The 20,612-nt window shown below is 44.9% G+C and overlaps 1 protein-coding gene across 1 annotated transcript in view; it reads right to left on the bottom strand.

The window, feature by feature from the left end:
- Positions 1 to 20,314, bottom strand: part of CNTNAP2 (contactin associated protein 2) — a 2,169,461-nt gene extending 2,149,147 nt beyond the window's left edge. Inside the window, exon 1 of the mRNA XM_078663547.1 lies at positions 20,223 to 20,314. Coding sequence (XP_078519673.1) covers positions 20,223 to 20,271 — 49 coding nt within the window. The 5' untranslated portion in view covers positions 20,272 to 20,314. The remainder of the gene's footprint in view (positions 1 to 20,222) is intronic.
- Positions 20,315 to 20,612: the final 298 nt, after the last annotated feature.

The raw sequence follows: 20,612 nt of genomic DNA, 5'->3' as shown, positions 1-20,612 counted from the left end.
AGCAATCATGGTCATGGTCACAGTTTTAACCCCTTCGGTGCTCATGACGGAACGGTTCCGTCATGAGCGTCGGTTGGCCTGTGCTCATGACGGAACCGTTCCGTCATGAGTCCATTGGTTCTTTAGAACCTTCAGCACCGCAGCGGAATTCGCGCAGCACTGAAGGGGTTAAGGCCACTATCTATTTATCTATTTATTATTCTTTTCTCAGCATGGTGTATGCATATTCTGTGACCGTGCTAACTTCTGACTTTTACAATACCCTATTCCAACTAGGGCAAAAGTTCCTTAGGGGGATTGTATAGACCAACAATTATTTATCCTGGATCCAATTTATAAAGCTAAAATGTTCACCCATCACGGTTGACTTGTTAGTACCACATTAACTGTCCTGGGGGTTCGGCATACAACTGGTAGACATTTGAATGACCAACCTGCTTAACCAACTTTCTAATCAACGGGGAAAGAATCACATTTTTGCTCATGAAAGACATTGATATGCTACAGGACTTTAAAATAATACACAGACCAGAAAGTCATTATAATCCATGACATATTGCCTCAAGAATTGCCACTGTGGAATTCAAAGCAGGCAAATACTTTGGCAAGAAAGAAGTGACAGTGAGTAAGGGGAGAAGAATAGTCTGAAATCATGGATTTAATCAGTTGTAAGACAAGAGAGTTTTTTTAACAAGTTTTCTGTCAATTATGAAAAATTAACTGGAAGGATTTAAATGTGATACAGATTTTTTTTACTGTTCTTCTTACCCAAATGTTCAAATTCCTAGCCACAACAGCCTTAACAAATATTCTTAAGGGGAAATGCCAAAGTGCTATGGGGTGTAATATCAAACTACAAAATATATAAAATAGAAAGGAATTAAGGCAGCTGTTGAAGGCAGAAGGGAATTTTCAAATAGTACCTGCCATGAAAAATTTAAATCTTAGCTAAATACTGGAATTTGTCTTATTACAAAAATAGAACAAGAATATAAATGGGCAGAGCTGCATATTGCATCACTCACAATAAACAGGACTTCTGGTCCATTGCTAGTAAGTGTACTAAACTTAGAAATTCAGGTGGGAGTAGAAGAGCACCTGACTGCATTATATGGAGCGTTTGAAACAGATAGAACATTTAAGGCAGGGATGGAAGATAGGTCACAACTTTGAACTAGCTATGCATATGTTATGAACCTAAGTAAAAATTGTAAAACCACCCATGCACATGGACCATATCCTTTTTGTCAAACTCCTTTTAAGGATGTCAACAGTGTCTGGAAATCAAAGGGTCAAACTGACAGTATGTGGATAATATGTAAGTCAGTCCAGGAGTCCATCCAATACCTTGGGGTCGATTCCGATCCGGTACAAAAACCATCCGTATGATTCCTATTCGGAGCCCTCTCCGTACGACTCGTACACACGCCATACGACCCGACGAGTACGATCCGGACCGGGGTATCAGGACGCGATCCGTACGTTCCAAGTCAGGTAAGGGCGATTCGTACGGAAAAGCGCACAATCACATACACACCGTACGGTGCGTACCCCCCATGATCGCAGGGGTACGCACCGTACACCCAGCGTACATGGGCTACGATGCATACCCCCTATGATCGCATGGGTACGCACCGTACCCCATGTACGCTGGGTGTACGGTGCGTACCCCTGCGATCATGAGGGGTATGCACCGTACCAGGAGGGGGCGTTCCGTACCTGTTCTGTCGCGAACTCTGCTTTTTTTTTTGTCAAATATGTTTTTATTGCAGGTCGCGAACTCTTCTTTTACGGCTGTTTTCAGCTCCCATAGTAAAAGGGTCGTACGGTGCGTACCCGACACGTATCGTACTTGCTGGGTCGTATAAATCAGCCGCGAGCTGTACAGATGTCGCGTACAGCGGGTTCCGATGGAGACTCATACGGGGATTCGAGTCGTACGGTCTCTGTACGATTCGTACGGAGTCCGGCTCCTGGTACGAATCGTACTTCGTCGTACATACAGAAGTGTGGATCAATGCTTAGAGCGGCAGACCCTGATGCAGAGGTCTTGCCCGGGACCAGGGTTCAATTCCTGCCTTGGCTGGTCTCGGCGGATCTTGGGCTCATAATTCCTCGGACCTGATTTCTCGCCTCAGTGCCTACTCTAAGCATGGGTCCCACGCTGCAACTCTGGGCAATAGCTTGCTTAGTCTCCACAACGGCCCCCTACAGCGCTAGGGATGCTTGGTGGCACCCTGGTGATGCCCAGGAGTGGACGTTTCACGGGGAAAAACCAGGAAGGGTTCCCTAGCGGTATGAGTACAGCGCCAGGACACTCAGGAGTATCAGTGCGCTTTACAAGTACGGCTACATTTACATTTACATTTACATACAGGGGACGTTGCAGGGTACGGTTCGTATGGGAAAAACGCTCCGAACGGCTATTCGGAGCGGTTTTTATCGGATTGGAATCGACCCCCTAATGTGCTTTTGCTCAACACTACTTGATGCTTAATAAAGTATTTAAAGGCCTTTTTAATGCAGAAGGCATAAGAACAACGTCAGAGGCATTTTATGCCTTAGGAGCGGTACTCCTAAAATCCGAGGGCATTACTGTAAAATCTTAAAGCTTGGCCCTTAACATCTGAGAGGAAAACAGTCAGAGTATCATCAGCTGATGCACAAGTATCAATATATTCTAGATCTCTAACATGTACTGTACTTATTTTTTACCTTCTTTATACCATCATTTTAACCATGTATAATAAGTGTGGAATGTACTTGTGTAAATTAATACAATGCATACTGTTTTATGTAAACTTAAACAATAAACTTTGTATTACTACATGCAGTATGCATATTTTAGTGCTTAACTATCTTCATTCATGTACAAGGGAAATCTGTCATTGTGAAACTTAGATTGCATTAGGCTGAGACCACATCTCAGACTATATAAACAATGGTTCTGTCGGGTTTAAACTGATTACCTCAAGATTCACACTGTTCATTCAGTAGTTCATTAGTCTTCAATTGAATTAATCAAAACAATAAAGCAAAACAAGATTACAAATCCAAATCTCCTAGGGTGTATCAAAGTATTTTTATGAATTAATTGCATTCATGAACACCCTATTTCGAATGACAACAAGAAAAGTACATTACAAAACGGCGCATCAAGTCTAGAGAAGGTGACATTTAGTGCGCAGTGACATTTTGTGTAAAGGTGAAATATAAATTAGTGACTTTAGATACGCACATCTCAGGCAGTTGGTTCTCAGCTTTCTCCCCTTGGCATGGATATCAATATTCTTGAAATCAGATCATTTGTCAAATCACACTTCCAGTGTTCCACTTCTTGTTGGTGATGCTAACTGGCTGCTACCATAAAAAAAGTTCAGTAATTTTCTATTCTTTTTAGTAAAATGAAAGTAACCCTGATGCCTGCTGATCTCTGCCCTGCGGAGGACAAGGACTGTACATATTTCACTTGAACCCAGAGTAAATCCAAGGGCTTGCTGGCTTGCCTCCATTTTTCTTAAGTCTCAGGGACATAAAAGACTTCCTACAACTCTGCTTGAATTGCTGGACTCCGCCACCTGCAAGTCCTACCCTTGCCTGATATGCCCCATCCAGTCCTTGGCCTCAGTGTGGGTTCTGCAGCTGGTTTTCTACAAAACTGATGCATCGTCAACACTGCAATGATCGGAACTGACAAGGGGCAGATCCGAAGACGTTCCTGTGTGGCTCAACGTTAATGCCGATCCGAGGTCCCTACAGCAAGATTTGACTCGGATGGAGCACAGATCTGAGGTCTTGACAGTGAAGCTTGACTTTGACACATGAACCTGACTGCGTGAATTGGAACTGACACATCAGACTCTCGACATTGACGTTATGCTCCATCCAAGGTACTTTTTCAGTGGGAACTGAGTGAGCCTTGTAGCCGGCCTGCCCTCCATCATGGTCGTCCTGAACTTTGAATATACCCCAGACACTCGCGACCTGTTACTGTGTGTGTGTGTTAGACAAATACTTTACACATTGCCTCTTCAGATACTGCTCTGTGCCAAGCTACCAGAGGGTAATCACAGGTTATCTTGTGGTGTCCCTACCTTACTAACAGCAATGATTGGTACTATATAGATCGTCCTGGGAAAAAAAGAGTGGCTCTTGCAAGGAAAAATTATAGCACCAGTGTGCATACCAATAAAAGTAATCAGGGTTCAAACGAGGGTCAACACAATTTAGCCTACTAAAGGAAAAACTGAGTGTCATAAAGTCTTAGCAAAATAAAATTAAAACCACCATAAGGCAGTGTTAGATGTCACAGTGGTGCAAAGGTGCAGACTGGAAAACAGTGAACAACACTGTCATACATTTGTGTATTCATAAACATTCTAATGACTTTTCACACTAAGGTTGCTTATCTAACTTTAGTTGGAAATTATTAGGTGTGCAAATTGGGTGTGAAAGTGCCACACACAGTCACATAATTTCAAGACATAGTATTGAGGGGATTACTCAACATGCAAAATGTGAAGAAAGAAGTAAAGGAAGTAAAGAAAGAGGAGTTGAATTTGCATACAAACTAGGGGTTGGTGAAGAATTCAGCTCCGTCAGCTTAGTTCATGGAGCATAGAGTTCTGCAAAACTCAGCAACTGACACACAGCTGAGTTTTTCCTCATGTGCAGCTCGCCAATGATAAGTTGGTGAGCGCTCGTAAGAGAAAAATCACACTAGACCTCATCCAGGCGACATTTCACAACGCGGGCGGTCGCGGCAGGTTGCGACTGCTCGTGTTGAGAAATCTGCTGCTGCCGTTGAGGAAACTGCTGCTCGCATACAATGTCTACTTGTGGGGAAGAAAGCAGCAGCACCCTCCGGCACAACCCGGAGTGCCTACGCACTGATTTTACAGCACTGGGAAATCTCCTGGTGATTAATATCAGTGCGAGCAGCACAACTTAACAGACTCCACCACTGGCGAAACTCAATAGTGCATGGCAATTTTTACTGCACTTCGTGGAGTTCCGCGGAATGAAGCGCCGCAAACTCTGCCCAGGCTTAATACGAACCATACTTCATACCCGTCAGATGTTTTGCCAGTGAAAAATCACTTCAATGGGTAACCAACATAACCACAACATAGGAAAATCACTAAAATTAGTAACTAACATAATCACAACATAAGCCTGTGAAACCTAAAGTTGTTAATTTTTTATGAACCAGACTTACATTTTGAAAGTGTTAACAACCTATGCCCCCAATATCAAAGTTGTGTGATTGACAGGAAAAAGAATCAGATGTTTCAGATCTTATGAAAATGTATAAATGATTTCCACAAAATCACAAAAGCTTTGTTATCTCCAATATAATAAAGCAGTCTTTGCACAGGAATCCAAACTCTTCAGCCTTGCTGTTCCATTTTACTGCAGATCACTCAGGCTATACATATTCTATACAGGACTGAGGGAGTAACTTCATCATTTTTCTGCCATACCTTGATTTTGCAACACTAGTTAAAGCTGTGTTAAATACACTACAAATAGTGGAAGATGCCCCAAAGATAAATCTTCCATCTGTTCAGCAGATGAATAGGTATGATAAGAGGACTTGTGACTTGTCATGGGACTTGTCAATAGGACTTATCATCCAATCTCAGTAGTTGAGCATATATGTATAGCTCATGGAAGAGAGTCTGAAGGATCTAATGAACACGGCTGTTCAGCTGGTCAAGATTAAACTGAGAAGTTCTAGGAGATGAGCTCTTAGAATGAAGGTGTATATAAATTGATGGTTTGTAAATGACCTTCATAAAAGAAGTAAGCTAGTCAAAGGCTTTTCCTCTGACACTTCTCAATACAGTCATGAAGCAACAGATACATGAGATGCAGTATCAAATTTTGCAAAGCAATCCAGCAGAACTGTAGACACTCTTTGCGCCGGAAAATTAATTTATACAATAATGCCACTTCAGTGCTATGGAAGGTCGGACATGTCTTCACAAAACCCAGTCACATATTGGAATAGATGAAAGCACTGATCTGCGAATGTACCCTGTTTTTGCAACCATGGTGGCAAAGGATAATAAATAAATAAGGCAATAGTTGCAAAGAACCATCGTTTCTGATGATGAAGGTCTTTTAGGACTGTGACTACAAGATCCCTTTTTCCAAGAGGAGGATGCTGAATTGCTTGGCTGAGGAGCCTAAATAGGTTGAGAGCGGCCTGATTGGTGTCAAGGAGCATGATGGATACAGAACAGTGTTTAGAAGTAATCCAGATATAACACTCAGGCTTGCATTTTTGGTATGTTATGGTGAGAGAAAAGGGAATTTTAATGGAGTGATACCACTTGAGTTAGGATTACAAAGGACAGACAATTCTCTAATAACTCCATGACTCATGATATCAAAAGAATTCTTTAGAAATGTGATTGTGGTAATGAAACAATGGCTTCTAAAGACTCACAAGGAAACCAAGTATCAAGAGTGGGAGTACTGCAGGTAGCAGGTTAAGAAAACACTGTACCAAGTTTCAAATTCTTCATAGAAGGGTTTGAAATCTTAGGATGCAGGAGGAATAAAATCAAGGCATGCAAATCTAATACTTTTCTGATAGTTTTTAATGTCAATGTAGGTCAGTTTAGACTTGTGAGACTAATGAAACCATAAAGCTCACCCCAAATATTCACAACTTCATTAAGCAGAGTAGAGAAGTGCATTTTTTAAAGGTATAACTTTACCTAACTGACAGTAACCCAAGAGTTGAAAGTAGCAGACAATGTGATTGAGGTCTAGGAATAAATTAAAGCTAGCATCAGCCAACCTAAAAGAGAGACAGTGTTTGAGTTTATGGCTGAAAGGGAATTAATGTTAGATGCAAGTATTCTCATCAGAAACAAAGTTTGACCACAAGATGGTTAGAACAAATGACTAATAAACAGTCACATTTGAAAGGAAGCCACATGACATAAAAATACTAAATTAACAGTAGGTCTTACAGAATGTGACAAACAGGCACTCTGTTTCCTACTCCATTAGTGAAACAGGAAATATACAAGTTTTAATGGGCAGGAGTTAAGGGTTACTACTCTAAATTAAACAGTGAAATATGTCACTACAAAGAGCTCTCAGACTCAAAATGGACAACAGTCTGGAATAGAGGAGCTTGAGCATTGTCCAAGGCTGAGGTTGTCAAGTGAATCCAGCAGATGCTGCCTGAAACAGACACAAAACTGGAGCTCAGTCGCTAGTAACACAAGTGGCAACTTCCCTTCCCAATGAACTGGGAACAAACAAAAAACAAATCAATAGAAGAGTGTGAGGAAAAGCAACATAGAGGATAAGGTTAAAAAAAAGAAAAGTACGAAGTGTATATTTAAACGAGGAATTAAAATATTAACCTGAAAGGAGCTGAAAATTAATGAATGGGCTATTAAGGGACCTTAATGCAATTTAGATTCTCATCTTGGCCCCGATTTTAAGGGCAGTGATTACCAGAGGTAACCATAAAGAGGATTTTATAGGTTTTAATATGGTCCGCCCGCACATCCTCTCCAGAACAGAACTAACCACATCTCTCACAGACAGAGGCATCTTTCATGGGTAATGCCAAACAGGAATTGCTACTCGTTTTAATCTAACTTCATTTTCAATTTATTTTGGTTGCATAATGTGCAGTAGCGGCCTCTCCATTAGGGGGTAGGAGCGCCACCCCCTGCCACCACCTGCAAATAAAACAATAATAAAAGGTGTTTGTAACCTGTTTTATTATCATTTTAAATAATCCCCATGGACCCACCCCTGGACACTGACAGGTCTTGTGGTCCAGAGGGATGACACTGTGGTGGGGGAGTGCTAGTGCACTTCCCTTGTCCTGTCACTGCGCATGAGGTGTTTGACCGTCCGTTTCAGGCTGCTAATGTGCCATCCTATCTACTTTACTTGTGGGTAGGCAAATTGATCAGTTTCATGTTCAAGGTTAACTGTTGTCTCTAACGGAATATTATTGCCTACTTTGGAAACCTAGATCTTCCCTTTAGCATACCTACATCAACTTAACTGTGCCCCTAAATATACTAAAAAAAGTGTACAGTTATAATGCTACATACTAGGTTTGACATCAATTTCCTACACCGTAACATCCGACTAATTATTAAAACAGAAATTGAAGGGACAAAATTTGTCACATATCTGATTATCATATTTTGTAAATTAACATCAAACATGGGTATTTCACAATCTCCGTTCCAAACACGAAACTGTCAGTATTCTCTTCCATTTCTTCACACTCAACCACAATGCCTTTTGCTCTTCCTAGTGTTTTCCAAAGTGACATTACTTTCACAGGGCCCACGTTTCTTACCAATATTAGTCTATGCCTTACTGTCAACAGCCAGTGCATAATGGACATTATTTATTGTCCATTTTCCCTCCATTACTAGAATTGCCTCGTTCCCATCTCCAGCAAATAGGTTTATAACACTACTTTCTGCACAATTCAGATAAACACCTTTGAGTACTCAGACTGAGTCCCTTTTGCTACCACTGTCACCTGATATGTCCAGGGGAAAAAACTAAAGGGGGGTAATTGCATTTCCCAGTGTTGCTCCCTAAGAGATTTTTTGCTCTCTACAAAAGCAACAGCTTCTCAGTGGAATTACACCAAACTCGCATTAAAGTAGAACATTGCTAAGAGGAGTGCCTTTGCTTTGCTTGTTTTGGTTTAAATATGTTCAGCAGTTTTTTAAAATATTAGGTTTTGAAAAATGTGCCAGACTGTGATCGAAAATATAAAATTGAGAGATTCCTTGACTATTGAAAATGTGTTTTATTTGTATACACTAGAGAGTTGATGAATTTGCAAGAAAATAGGAAAATACTCAACATGTTTAGCTTATTCTTTGTGTTTTTAATTTCATGAAGATCCTTCACATGGTATGGAGCACCTGTTGCTTGGGTTATTATAGTGCAGTTACCATGGGACCAGCAGCACCAAGAGACTGATACATGAATGAAAGTTATGAAAACAATTTAAACAAATTAATAAGTGAGAGGTAGTCAAAAAAATGTGTATCTTCTAAAAACTGTGGCATGCTTTCTTTCATTAATCCACATGAAATATGTCAGTCAATTAGAATATTTAGTTTTGGTATTCAAAGTTTCGTGCATATCCTGTAAAGGGAAGTCTAAGATAAAAGTGGGGATTTTTTTTCATGTGCTACCTACGCTTTTTTTCTCAAGTGTACAGAAAACATTCTGATAGGAGTTAAAAGGAGAAACACAACTTTCTGCCTCCTACAATTTATTTCCCCCCCTCTCCTGGCAAAACGTAGCACACCACACCCAAATCAGATGAATCTTTTGTTTTTTCTAAAGTTTCATGATGATTCTTCAAAAACTGTCAACAGTTATTGCCCATGTGTACTATCTATCCATCTATCCATCCATCCATCCATCCATCCATCCATCCATCCATCCATCCATCCATTCATCCATCCATCCATCCATCCATCCATCCATCCATCCATCCATCCATCCATCCATCCATCCATCCATCCATCCATCCATCCATCCATCTATCTATCTATCTATCTATCTATCTATCTATCTATCTATCTATCTATCTCTCCACCTGTTTCTCCATCTGTCTCTTCATCTGTCTCTCCATCTGTCTCTCTATATGTCTCTATATCTGTCTACCCACCCATCTACCTACAGGGGCATACCTTCGAGGGTGTTTGGGGTTGTACACCCCCCTAAACAATGTATTTTGTTCTAAATAGTTGAGTATAAGTTCTTTCAATCGAGTATGGTGAAGCGTCTGTCCTATTTCACCTGTGATTTTAACATGCCCATCCCGACAAAATGCAAACTCTCTCTCGTCTCTGTTTTGAAGGACTTAAAATATTTTAATTAGTTTGAAAAATGCTGTTTTAAATCTCCCTAACAATGTTCCGTCCTATCTGTTTCCACTGCCCCTTCAACCCCCTATGTCCTGCTTCTCATATGTTGTGTTTTAACAAGATATGCCAGTGTGATTGTCGAGAAATCTGAAGCTCACATCCCCCCATTTTATTGCTCCTGTCTGTCTGTCTATCAATTGACCAATCAACCAATCTATTTATTGATCTATCGATCCAGCTACACACAAAACTTCCACCCAGCTGAAGCACAACAGTATTGACTGGTAGTAGGAATAGTATATTGACAACAGCACTAGGGATGACAAACAGGAACACCTAACAATAGTGAAGTAGATACCAAGGTACACCATCGTCAGAGGACGTGGAGTGGCACTTCTCAGAGACATCGACCCTTGATAAATGTGTGACTATAGGGCAGTGTTCCCACAAAGGTCCCAGGTTTGGAGAATAAAATATGAAACTCTGATGATACAGGCGAGTGTGCCCACGGTGAACAAGAATGATTTAATTAACCACCCCGAAAAAATGTGTTACACTGTGACTATAAATATTAGAATTATCACAAGGGAATACCCTGAGCAAGGCCAGTAACCCAGAAGGGCAACCACAATTGGCTTTAAACATATACACCTTGTTGATTTTAATCCTGCCATGTGGGGCCAATAAATAAAGGAGTTCAGATGGTACCTCGTTAGACAGTTTTATCTCACACTCTGCATGAGTGATCCCTTACTAGGGACATTTTCCTTTCTTCTTCTTTTTCTTTATCAAAAAAATTAGCGCTCCACCCAGAGCGTTGTTCTGCACCTGGATGCCGTCAGCGTCCCAAAGATGAAGCATGTTACTACATACTGGACGAGGGCATTATTACAATTTTTTAAGATTTCCCCTTCTATTTCTTAACCCTAACCCCTTTTTTGATTACATACTTAGGATAGAGGCACGGAGAAAGTGAATAATTGCAGGGTCTCTGCCATAGCTATTTTTTTATCCTTCTCTTTTTGGGAGTTTAGATGATTTCATGAGGGGAGTTTGAGAAGACTCTCTCTTGTCACTCATTTTGTGACTTTTGGTTTACACCTTTTAATGCTTCAATTTCTAACCCCCTCATTATATTTACTCCAATGTTTATGTTTAATGAAAAAAGATAGGGATTGATTGAGATGCTGACTTGTTGTATCCTCTCCAATCCACCAGCGAGTGGTTAAGGACATTTTTGTAAAATAAACTACCTGTCAAGAAGGAACATTTTATTGGGGAATTGTTCCAATGCATGCAACACTACATTTGTTTAAGAACTTTTTTTCCAAATCAGATACCAGTGGATCGTAAAGAGGGATAATAAGGAGAAAAGAGCCTTGCAAGCACATCCTCCACGAGATAATTGTATATTTCTGTTGGGGACTTAAGACACCCAAGTCAAAATTCATCCCATCTAATGTATCTATCTTTCACACTGGATTAGACAGGGATAACTCCACACAAATGTGTTTAAGTGAAGAAGCACACATGGAAATGACCGCACTGTCTTGTATGGAGTGCCAGGTCTTCAATTACGCGGACGACACTCAAAACCTCATCCAGATTGACAACTCCCCTACGGCACATGCTCGGTTGCAGAATGTCCTAAAATTCACAGTCAACTGGATGACAGCCAACTACCTCAAAATCAACCACGATAAAACCAAGGTCCTGGCCATCACCACTAATGCTAATCCTTGGAGTGACCTCTTCTGGCTACAAGAACTTGGTCCTACTCCCGAGCCCGCCCCAGCTGTAAAGAGTTTGGGTATAAAAATAGATGCCAAACTCTCTATGTCCCACCAGGTCTCGACCGCGGTGGGGACATGCATGGGCCTGCTGAGATTGCTGCGGAAACTGGCTCCCCTCCTCTCATTCACGGCACTCCGAATGGCAGTATCAGCTTTGGATAATCTCTCGCCTAGACCACGGGAACTCCCTATGTGGGCCTCCCAGAAAAACTGCTGACTAAACTCCAGGTAGTCATGAACAACGCAGCCAGACTGGTTTTCAGGCTCCCAAGGCGAGCCCACACCACCCCCCTATTGCAGCAGCTACACTGGCTACCGGTTAAGCAGAGAACCAGATTCAAGGGGCTATGCATAGCCCACAAATCCGTCCATGATCAGGCCCCAGCATATATTAAGGAACGCCTGGTAAATTATATTCCGGGACGGTCCCTCCGGTCCACTGATGCTGGCTTGCTGGCCTGCCCCGCTTCTCGACCTCCTCCATAGGGGGTAGAGCCTTAACTACTATGATGCCCCAATTCTGGAATGGGCTGCCTGCAGGGCTCCGTAAAGAGCCTGCTCTCCTCCAATTTAGAAAACATTAAAAACCCACCTTTTTACCGAAGCCTGGGGCACAATCTAGGCCAAGTCGGGGTGCACACTCTCAGAAGTGCCAAGGTTGGGCTCTCACTCTAAGCGCTTAGAGACCAGTAGGTGATAATGCGCTATAGAAATCCCAATTAACATTAACATTAACAATGATGAAATATAGAGGAGGAGCTTAGCGCGCACCCAAGATGGTCGGGTGAGCTTAGGGCTCCCGGACCTTCGCCACCTCCACCGACTATCCTGAACCCTATCCTGATTTGGTTGACGGGTTATTAATGGCACGGCCCTGCTGATCGTTTATCCATTTTCGGATTTTGATTTGGACATCGGGAGCTGAAGATATGGACTTTTGAACTTTTTTGGCCTGCTCCATGGTACTGCCCACGGGTTCGGTTGCTCTGCCAGCTGGACTGTAATTGAACAACAACGGATCATGCGAGCCTCCTTCGCCCGGTTGTCTACTTTCGGTTTCGTTTCTCCCGCTTAGGCCTCCTTGACTTTGTTTCGATCGCCCTGGCTTGCTGCTTTCAACCTCACCGCCATTTACCGACTGGTGACTTGGCCCCCTGCCATTTGTCACTTGGTGACTGGTTTGCATCTTCATTTTTATATTGTTGCGGGCGCATCGACATTAGCCATTTTTACTAGGTCTCAGACTACCCTTCGGGGCGCACAAACTAAGATGGCCGCCAAGCCTGAGGGAGAGAAACGCAAGACCAGATCGGCGACGCGAGGGGGCTCAGTGCAATCAAATGTCATGGACAGATACACCCTCGTCAAGGGCTCTCCGGGTGGATCGACCAAATCCCCGGCCACGGTGGGAGACGTCTCCCCGATGGATGAAGACCTGTCGTTGAGGGACGTCATGGGCGCCATCTCCGGGATGAAGGCCACGCTCGGTCAACAATATGAGGCCCTGGCCCACAAGTTGGATACGGTCGCTATCGATGTTACCTTGATCAGCGCTGACCTAGCGAAAACCAATGAAAAGGTCAAGTCCCTCGATCTAAAGACATCTAGTCTTGTTGCTGACATCTCCGATTTACAGGCAGAGGTCGGTAACTTGCGAGCCGCCCGTGACTATCTCACTCGACGCCTGGATGATTTTGAGGGCCGGGCACGGCGCAACAACGTCCGTCTGGTTGGTGTCCCGGAAACTTTGGAAGCACCCTCGGTGGACCTGCTGGTGGAGGATCTGGTCCTTAACCATCTAGCACCCAAGGGCCTCAGCAAGTTTTTTGCTGTTGAACGTGCACATAGGATCCCGGGTGGTCCGCCTAAGCAGGGAGCCACTCCGCGTCCCATCATTGCTCGGATCTTTAACTTTAGGGACAGGGATGCGATCCTGCAAGCGTCACGACTATCTGGTCCAACGGCTTATCAGAACACTGCAGTCAGCTTCTACCCGGACTTTACCCAGCAGGTTCAGAAACGGCGCCTTGGATTCCTGGGGGTGAAGAAGAGACTGAGGGCTAGAGACATGAAATATGCTATGCTTTTCCCGGCCCGGTTGCGTGTGGTGTATAACGAACGAACATTTTTCTTTGATCATCCAGGGGCGGCAAGTGACTGGCTGGACACGCTGCCTTCGGGACCGGATTGTTCTGAACACTCTGGACACTCCGGTGGTGCGGAGGGAGGCCCGGTGGAGCAGGAATAGGGGGCGGATCCAGCTCCCGGTCCCTTGTGCTGACTTTCGGCTGTGGTTTGGTGCTATGCCTCTATTGCTCGCTATCATGCTGTCTTATTGGGGTGTGGGCGGGGGGGGGGTGGGTGAGTCTTCCTCCTCTGGGGTTCTTTTCGTAGACTAGTTGTATGTTAGGGCGACAGGCACACTGCAAGTTGGGGTGGCTTCTGAGTCTTACGCAGGGGTGCGGGGTGCGGGGTATGCTGTACGGGGTTGTTTGGGGGGGTGGGCGGTTGCAGTTTCCGTTTTATTGTTCTTTTCAAGGCATGTTATTGATGATCTCCTGTTGTACAGTGTCGCACCCGGTGTGGGGTGGGGATGGGGTTGATCTCTGGGATGGGGGTTAGGGGACTTAAGGTACTGTGTTGGAATGTGAACGGGTTGGGGGATAGGATCAAACGGGGTGTGGTGTTGCAGCTCTTGCGACGGTTGTCCCCTGATGTGGTCTTGCTTCAGGAGACGCATTTGCTTGGCAATACGTGCCATGCGATGAATAGGCGTGGCTATCGTCTCGTCGCACACTCAGGTTTCACTTCTGGCTCCAGGGGAGTGGGCATTCTGGTTCGGAACTCCCTCCCTCTCGCTGTTGACGACATCATCCTTGATGGCAGGGGACGGTACGCCGCCATTGTGGGGCGCTGGGAGGGAAGGGTGGTTGCCCTGCTTTCCGTCTACGTGCCACCGGGTCTTCAGACTACTACTTATGCGGATCTGGGTAGAGTGGTTTTGGGATTCCCCGAGGGTCTGCTTGTAGTGGGCGGGGATTTCAACTCTGTAGTGTCAGGGATGTGTGATCGTTACCCTCCCCGAGACATTGCGAAGTCACAATCCTGGTTGGGGGATTTCCTGGAGGCTTTAGGTCTCACTGACTGCTGGCGCCTGTTTCATCCTGGGCAATTGCAGTATACTTTCCATTCTGGTGCCCATGGCAGTCTTTCGAGACTGGATTATGTGCTGATGCCCTCCTCCCAGGCCTCCTCCATAAGGGAGGTGAAACATCTAGCTAGGGGTATTTCAGATCATTCCCCGCTGTGGTTGGAGGTGGACGCTCACTTGGGGTCGGGGGGTAGGGTGGCCCCGATACACTCCTGGTACCTCCGCGACCCCAAGGTTCGTGCGGAACTGATTAAAACGATTGACCACTACTTTGCTGAAAATGTGGGTTCTGTGTCCTCCTCTGTCAAGTTGTGGGAAGCTTACAAAACTGTACTTCGGGGCCAGGCCCTCTCCTTGATTGGCAATGTCAAGAGATGTAGGCGGGAGGAGATTGTCCATGTTGAAAATGACATCACTGTTCTTGAAGGGGAGATGGAATCCGAGGTCACCCCGGAGAGGCTGCACCTTTTGGGTCTAAAACAACTTGAGTACAGAGCGCTGGTGACTGATGCGGCGAAGGAGATAAGCAGGGAGCAACAGGGACGACTGTATGATGTGGGGGATAAGGCAGGGAAATTGCATGCTTGGCTGGATAAGAGGGAACGTGCGAGTCGGATTGTCCCTGTGATTGTAGATGTGAATGACGTGAGTATCACCGACCCTGCTGGTATTGTTGAGTGTTTCGCTGACTACTTCCGGGAAGTGTATTCCCCCGTATCTGATAGACCGGAACAGGACTCTCACTTGCTCCTGCGAGATGTCTCGCTGCCCCGTTTGTCCGACCCTGAAAGGGATCTCCTAGAGGCTCCGCCTACAGTTGATGAGGTTGTTACGGCCATCCGCTCGGTTCGCTCGGGGAAGGCCTCGGGCCCTAACGGGCTCCCTGTAGAGCTTTACAAGCTCCGTCCGGATGTGATAGCACCGTATCTGCGGTCGATGTTCTTGGAATCATTGGAGGCAGGCTCCCTCCCTCCCGACCAAAGACTGGCTTCCATAGTGGTGATCCACAAGGATGGCAAGCCTCGTGACCGCTGCGCCTCCTTTAGGCCCATATCATTGATTAACGCCGAACCGAAGATTCTGGCCAAAGTGCTTGCCAACCGCTTGGTCACTGTCATAGGCGACCTGGTTCACCCGGACCAATCCGGCTTCATACCTCATCGTAACACGGCACTTAATCTCCGGCGCCTGCATGGAGTCCTCGCGCGAGCGGCGACTCTGCACGAACCGGCCATCTTGGCGTCTTTGGACGGCACCATGGCGTTCGATACGCTGGAGTGGCCGTATTTATGGGCGGTTCTCTCCAAATTTGGCTTTGGCCCCACCTTCATCGCCTGGGTGAAATTGCTTTACACCGACCCCTTAGCCCAAGTGGTGGTGAACGGTCGTGTTTCGGCCTCCTTTGCACTTGGTAGGGGAACGCGCCAGGGCTGTCCTTTATCCCCTCTCTTGATTGCCCTCGCTTTGGAGCCTTTGGCGGCATGGCTGAGATGGGAACCGTCCTTGAAGGGCATTAGATGGACTCCGGAGTTTGAAGACCGAATATCCTTATATGCAGACGATATACTCCTGTATCTTACGTCGCCTCAGAAATCGTTGATCGTCCTTTTTGACGTTCTGACTTCTTTCCGTAAAAACTCCGGTTTGGTCATCAACTGGTCGAAGTCTTGCATCTATGTCCTATGCGGCGAGGCCCCTCTCCCGCACGTGGATGTCCTATTACGGTGGTGCGGGAGGGATTCAAGTATTTGGGGATCTTTATCACCTTGGACCCTGTGCTTCGTTATGAACGCAATTTGTTGCCCCCTCTCCAGCGCCTCCGTGCCGATGTGACTGTGTGGGGCAGGCTCCCTCTCTCTCCTCTGGGACGGGCGGCGTTATTTAAGATGATGTCAGTCCCTCGGTTCCTTTATGCGTTGCAAAATACACTTGATATTGTGCCCGCCCGCTATTTCCGGGAGATTGAAAGTCTACAGAGACAATTGGTATGGGGGGGCCGTTCTCATCTTGCTCTTGCGAAACTGACGCTCCCGTGGTACGACGGGGGTATCGCGCTCCCGGACATCCGCCGCTACTATTGGGCCTCTCAGCTGGGGGCCATCAATCACTGCACTTATGGTCCTTTATTGAACCCGGCGTTTGAGATGGATAGATGGCTGCTGCCTGGTGGAGATTATAACAGGGCTCTGTATGCGACATCTGTGGGCGGGTCTCTCACGGGCCCCACTAGGACAGCGGTGCAGGTGTGGCATCGCGCCACAGCGGCCCTGGGCTGGGCTGATAGGCCGACCCGGGCTACCCCGCTCTATGCATCGGAAAAACTTGGCTCCCTCTGGAAGTCGAAGGGTTTCGATAAGTGGGATGTCATCGGTATCAGCAGGGTGAATGATGTGTGGATCAAGGGTAGAGTCAAGACGTTTGAAGAGCTGAAAGTTGAGTATGACTTGAATGATAGAGAATCCTTCCGTTATGTGCAGATCCGACACGTGGTTTCGTCTGTGTTTCCCCTGGGCTCGGATATTCCGGAGGCGTCCCCGCTCGAAGATCGGGTGCTGGACGGGCACGTCCCTGACAGCACGATCTCACTCATATACAAAAAGCTGATCAATGCCAGAACCGACCTATTGAGTGACCTTCGAGAGGTATGGACTAGTGACGGTCTGGAACTCGACGACGAGGATTGGCAGGCTGCGATCTCCTCCCCGAAGGAAGTGGCTATCCCGGCGTGCCTCCGGTTTGTCCAGCTCAAAATTCTCCATAGGGTCTACGTGACTGGTCCCCGTTTGGTGCGAATGGGGTTCTCTGTGGATGGACTGTGGAGGCGTGGTTGTGGTCTGGTGGGTACGTTTCTCCATATTATTTGGGAATGCCCTGCGGTGATGCGCTATTGGACCCACATGCATGAAGTTATGAGTGAGGTCACGGGGGTGCAGTCAATGCCTGATACACGGCGGTGTCTGTTGAATTTCTGGGAGCCGAATGATTATGACGTGGCACAGCTTCGATGGGTGACCTTGGGTAATATGATTGCTAAGAGAGACATTGCTCAGTTGTGGGGTGCCCAGAGGCCACCGACAGTTCTGGTGTGGCAACAAAACATGGACTGGTGCATGTTTCGGGAAAAGACAGTGTATGTTTCCCGTGGCACGCCCCGCAAATGGGGGAAAATTTTGAATAAATGGAATGCATACCGTGGTGGCATCTGTACTCCCCCCCCCTTCGGAATTGGATACTGACCTGTTGTCCTCCCAACCTGATGTTTCCTCCACGGGCGCTTAGATATCTTGTTTCTTCCTGGTCTCCTCCCCCCTACCCCCCTTTATCACATACTTCTGACATCTGATTTGTCTATGTATCCCCCCCCCAGTGCCGATATGACACAACTGTAATGTATTGCCTTGTTTTCTGTTTTTTCTTTCCGTGTTTTTTGTTCTTTTGCATTTAATAAAAAGATGTTTAAAAAAAACAATGATGAAATAACCAACTTGAGTGCCGAATATGCTGTTGCTCATCAGAACTTATTGTCAAATCTAAACTATAAATGGTGTTGTGTCATTCTCTTAAACGCCACTAAAGGTAACACACACCTTGAACGCAGTCAGTCACTGTGAAATGCTATTGCTTTTCTCAAAGTTTCCTAACTTCTGAGTCCTTTAACCATTTCTGATTCGAGTTTCAGCTCTTTATGGGCTTTTGTAACAAGCAGCAAGTGAAAACATTGTGCATATTGATGTCCCAGCGATGTCATCGATTTCAGTGGCGGTGCAGGGTTGTCAATATACTTTAAATCGGGTGGACAGAACCTCTTCTTTTTGGCATATGCCCAGCATCTGCCAAACTCTGAATAGTGCCCACGATGATCACAACACTCTTTTTTTATGATATGGGCAGTGCTGCAGTAAATTAAGTGCAACGTATATCCTGTGAAGCTGTTCTGCATCTTAAACAGTATAACTTACATGTGGACTATCTAATACTCGGGCCTGCCTTTGACTCAGTTCCCATGTGGGCTCACACTTAGCCCTCATTCACTCTGCACCCAAACTGTTCAACTGCAACAGATCACGTGCAAATTATGTAACAACCAACTTGAGTGCCAAATATGCTACTGCTCATTAGAACTTTTTAAAACAGTTGCAATACTCAATCTATTATTTGTCAAATTTGCACCAACAATTGTGTCATTTTTCAATCACTTAAGCCACTAAAGGTAACCCAAAAATTAAATGTAAGCCATTCACTTTGAACTGTTATTTCATTTCTCAAATGTCCTAACTTCTGAGTTCTTTAGCCATGTCCAGCTCTGGTTTAAGTTTTTTGGCCTTCTGTAACAGGCAGCAAGTGAGAGGATTGTGGATATTGGCCATGAATACTGGAGCCTGAGGCCCTCCTCGTGAGTAGCAACAGTGGGGCCTTGGTTAGGGGTTTGAACAAGCGCTACCCTGAGATCTTCTTCAGATGCAGGCATCTTGAGGGCACCTCACGGGGTAGTAGTGACCTACACCACTTTCGCATCCTCGACCACAGCCCCAAATCCTAGCCACACATCCTCTCATTCAACATTCTGTGAAATCACAGCCACTTCATCAAATAGAAGTCACCAGTAAAAACCCCAGTCAGTATAATTTAACAACACAAATAAAATACTGTCCAATAAACATTCACAGTAGTGGATATATGCTCTAGAATATCCCAGACAATGGCAGAATATGAAGATCTAGTAAAACGTCCTACACCCACATTTCTGGAATGAACATCTGTTACAGAAACTATGTATGAAAATCTGCAGGGTTAAACGCAGAGAAATTTTAAGGAATGGGCAAAGTGGGCTCTGTCCCACGGTCACAGCCTTTCTGGGAGCCCCCTGATAGAGCCAGCTCTATTCTCCAGAGAGTCTAGGCCTGATAACCTTTAATAATTCTTAAATATGCAGTTTTAAATACCGTTTTCATTAAGCCTATTTTTAATGTGGGTGATGTGTAAGAGTCTATTACAGAGTATTTGCAGAGAAATGTTGTGTTTATGCTTCATGCAACATCCTTAATAAATAGAGGTTCTTTTAGATCAAAACAGAACCTCACATATGAGATTTGGGAGGGTGCCACAGAGATTATTTACAGTAATATTAATGAGCTGCGCTGTGTTACAATATCAAAAACACACATCACCATCCCTGAATATTAGATGAAAAAACATTTAGAATATGGACCAGTGTGCCTGTACACTACAGTGACCTGGCCAAAGAGGGCATGAAAAAAATGAAACTGGATCATAAATTCAAAACTGTTCCGAACAGGGGCTCCCAAAATACTTTTGATCCAGGGCCCCCAAAATCCATAAGATGTCCCTGGTTACAAGTTAATACATTGAAAATGAATTGAACCTTACCTCCTCTCTTATTCAGCTTTGCATAGCCCGGAGCATAGATGGTAGACATACTTGAAGAGCTGCTGAATGAAGAGTGTGGTAATCCAGACACTAACTGCTCCTCGCATTTTTCTGTAAAAAGATAGCAAGGAGAAGATAAGTTACCTGTAATGACATTTCTCAAAAACCTAAAAGCACTTTCTTGCAACCCAAGGAGAGTTTAGCACAACTATAAAATGGTATATTTTATGTATTTCAAAATTGCTAAGGATGGCTGGAATAAGAGTCAATTGATATTCTGTTTAATCAAAAATCCCTCAGGATGACATGCCTCGCTATTTCGCAAACTCCTAATCCAAATATCTCTTGCAACTGTTCAAGCACCATCAGGTTGCTGTGTAAATATAAATG

This window comes from Lissotriton helveticus, chromosome 10 (assembly GCF_964261635.1).
Source record: "Lissotriton helveticus chromosome 10, aLisHel1.1, whole genome shotgun sequence".
Classification (NCBI taxonomy): domain Eukaryota; kingdom Metazoa; phylum Chordata; class Amphibia; order Caudata; family Salamandridae; genus Lissotriton; species Lissotriton helveticus.
The sequence above is the reverse complement of the archived record's forward strand: the minus strand, read 5'-3'. Positions and strand labels throughout refer to the sequence as shown.